This window comes from Montipora foliosa, chromosome 12, assembly GCF_036669935.1.
Source record: "Montipora foliosa isolate CH-2021 chromosome 12, ASM3666993v2, whole genome shotgun sequence".
In the NCBI taxonomy this organism is placed as follows: Eukaryota; Metazoa; Cnidaria; class Anthozoa; order Scleractinia; family Acroporidae; genus Montipora; species Montipora foliosa.
The window spans coordinates 11,435,547-11,438,046 of record NC_090880.1 but is presented as its reverse complement, the minus strand read 5'-3'; the positions used below and the strand labels follow the sequence as shown (position 1 = coordinate 11,438,046).

General features: G+C 39.1%; 1 protein-coding gene across 4 annotated transcripts in view; it reads right to left on the bottom strand.

The window, feature by feature from the left end:
- Nucleotides 1-2,500, bottom strand: part of LOC137979055 (tRNA (32-2'-O)-methyltransferase regulator THADA-like) — a 94,978-nt gene that overhangs the window by 13,142 nt on the left and 79,336 nt on the right. For all 4 annotated transcript variants that reach the window (XR_011118253.1, XM_068826220.1, XM_068826222.1 and 1 more), the window contains exons 34-35: nt 518-607; nt 106-228 (exon numbers count right to left, since the gene is read on the bottom strand). Coding sequence is in view for 3 of the 4 variants with exons in the window: in XM_068826220.1 (XP_068682321.1) it covers nt 106-228; nt 518-607 (213 nt within the window). In the remaining variant the exon portion in view is untranslated. The remainder of the gene's footprint in view (nt 1-105; nt 229-517; nt 608-2,500) is intronic.

Here is a 2,500-nt window from a genome sequence, read left to right as displayed (position 1 = left end):
TACTTTTACAACAAAAAAAGACTTCTTTCCATATCGGAGATGTTACGCTCGTCAAGAAAAAAAGCCACCGTTATCACCCTTAAACGAACAATGAGATAACTTTACCCGACAACCAATGGAACAAACTTTGCCATATTGAGAACTGAATCAACACCATCCATGGTCGAGGGATAGAGACGAGACAAAATAACCAGCACTGGGTACAAGCTAGGATGAACGTTGTTCTCTCTGTTTTGAAAAAAAAAAAAAACTGAATGAAGGCTGCCATAAACAATGTACAACACGCACCATTGAAGGTGTCTTTCCTAATAACATCAAAGCATGAAAGAAAAAACCCACATATCAAGTGTCGGGGGGAATAACTTACAACCAATAAGAACACGTTATGTGGGAAAACAAAACAAAGGTAATGCAAGCATCAGCAAAATGACCCGCTTTGTTCCCCCAAAGGAGTTCGAAAATGATATCTGGGTGTTGCGGAACTAACACAAAAACAGACAGTGAATAAAACCTTAACCTGTCAATTCCTTGGCACGCTGCTTGCAGCTGACCCAGGAGGAATGAATGTAGGTCAGGATACCTGGAGAAAAATTCTCTCCCCGTCATACTGCAAGAAATTTTTAGAAAAATATCTTGATATCGACAAAATTCAATTCTGATTTTATTCTGTCATTTACAAAAATACAAATATTCTGTAAATAGGCCTTTTTCGATATATTAAAATTCAGCTTGATAGCGAGTCAGTGAGGACAAAGACAAAGGAAAGTGGATGATATGTAAATATTTTTCACATTAATTCCCACGTGTTTCTATTGTCTTTGTCCTCACTGCCTCACTTTCAAGCTGAATATTTAATATATCGAAAATGGCCTATTCGCTGTCACACATTCCACTATAGGACGTTTTCACGTGACGTCTCGCCGCCATATTGGCGGACGAAAACAAAAGATCTCTCATTAGATTCTTTTGTTCGTCCACCAGAAGTCGTACATTTCTCTATTGCTATTAGTGTCTCTAGAGGTTGGTTGAAAAAAGACCTATTACGGGATACAATACGAATTTGCCAGTGACCAGCTCCAAGGTGGCAATTACAGTGAAATCGCCTCGTTATGGGTTCGAGTCCCATTCAAGCCTGGATTTTTTTTTCAGGCTTCTTTCAGCGCAACTTCTCAAGTTGCTTCATAAGTGCATCATTACTCCCCCTCCCGCTCCTCTTACAAAGATAATAGGGAGTTTAAGAAACAACAACGCAAACTTGGTTTTGGTCACCGTACAACCGTACGCCCGTTTGACCATCTATGTATGCCAAATTGATCAGTATCACCTGACCATATCGCTGCCATACTGCAGCAGACTCCAAGCTAGTTTACAGCGTACATCTTTGATATTTTACATGCATGTTATGGTTAATTGACACCTGTCAAAACAAGCTATCTGCTGACCAGTATCACGTGACCATTTTGCGGGCTCAAGTTTAGAGCTCATCGAGGTCAGCTTTTTTTTAAGTTGACGGATGACCAGGTACTGGTTTTCGGTAGGACCTGGTAAACTGCTAACATTTTTCGCGTGCTTTCTATGGCTCGACGCGGCCACACGGCCATACTACGTCAACTAAAGCTCTTAACGGCCGACGCTTTTCGTGTTCAGGTGGAAAACGGTTTGGAAATTAGTTTTTCCCTGCATTTTTCGCCGGTTTCAATCCAGGTTTGACATACATTGCTGTGGTCAGGACCACACTGACGGCTACGCTGTTCTATAACCTAAGCATCGGAAGGATAAAAACTTACAGCTGAGTCTTTATTTCTATTTTGTTTTGAGCTGCATTTTGGCATATCCTTAGAAGATTTTTAATTTCGGATCTGACAAGGTTAAATGATGCCTGGACAACCAATAACAGAAGAGCAGAAACTAAAGAAGAGAGAAAGAGAAATAGAACAACAAAACAGTATGCCAGTAATAGCTCAAACTTGGTGGAAGAAGTCACTTGACAAATTCTTTTGTAAACCGTTTGTTATTTTTCCGGATGCGTTATTTCAAGTGGATGAGTATTTTTAGTGGTTTTAAATCTGGAATGAAATAACAATCACCTGTACTTTTTTCGGACATAAAGAAATAGTTGATTTGTTTGCTTGTTTTGTTCTTAAATTCGAGCGAACAAGTATTTTTTTTAATCCGTTTACCTAACTGTTTTTCGATGTGCCTCAGCAGAGACAAGAAAAGTTTGCCCTTATGTTATAAACACGAAATCGCAATCAGTTTTCGTAAAATTAAGGAGAAATATCACTTGCTTGTGTTTTCAGTAATTTCTTTCAAGCACGTACAGGTCATTCGTTGGAGATTTTGTTTGAAGTTCGTTCTTTCTTGGTTGCCGTATTTTGTCGATTCTTGTTTCAAGCAAAGCTGGCGTGTTTCAATGAAAGACATCAAAATGTGAATGATCTCGTTCTCAGAGATAAAGTGGAATAAAGTACATCAAGAAAACTCTTTTTTGACCTTCACC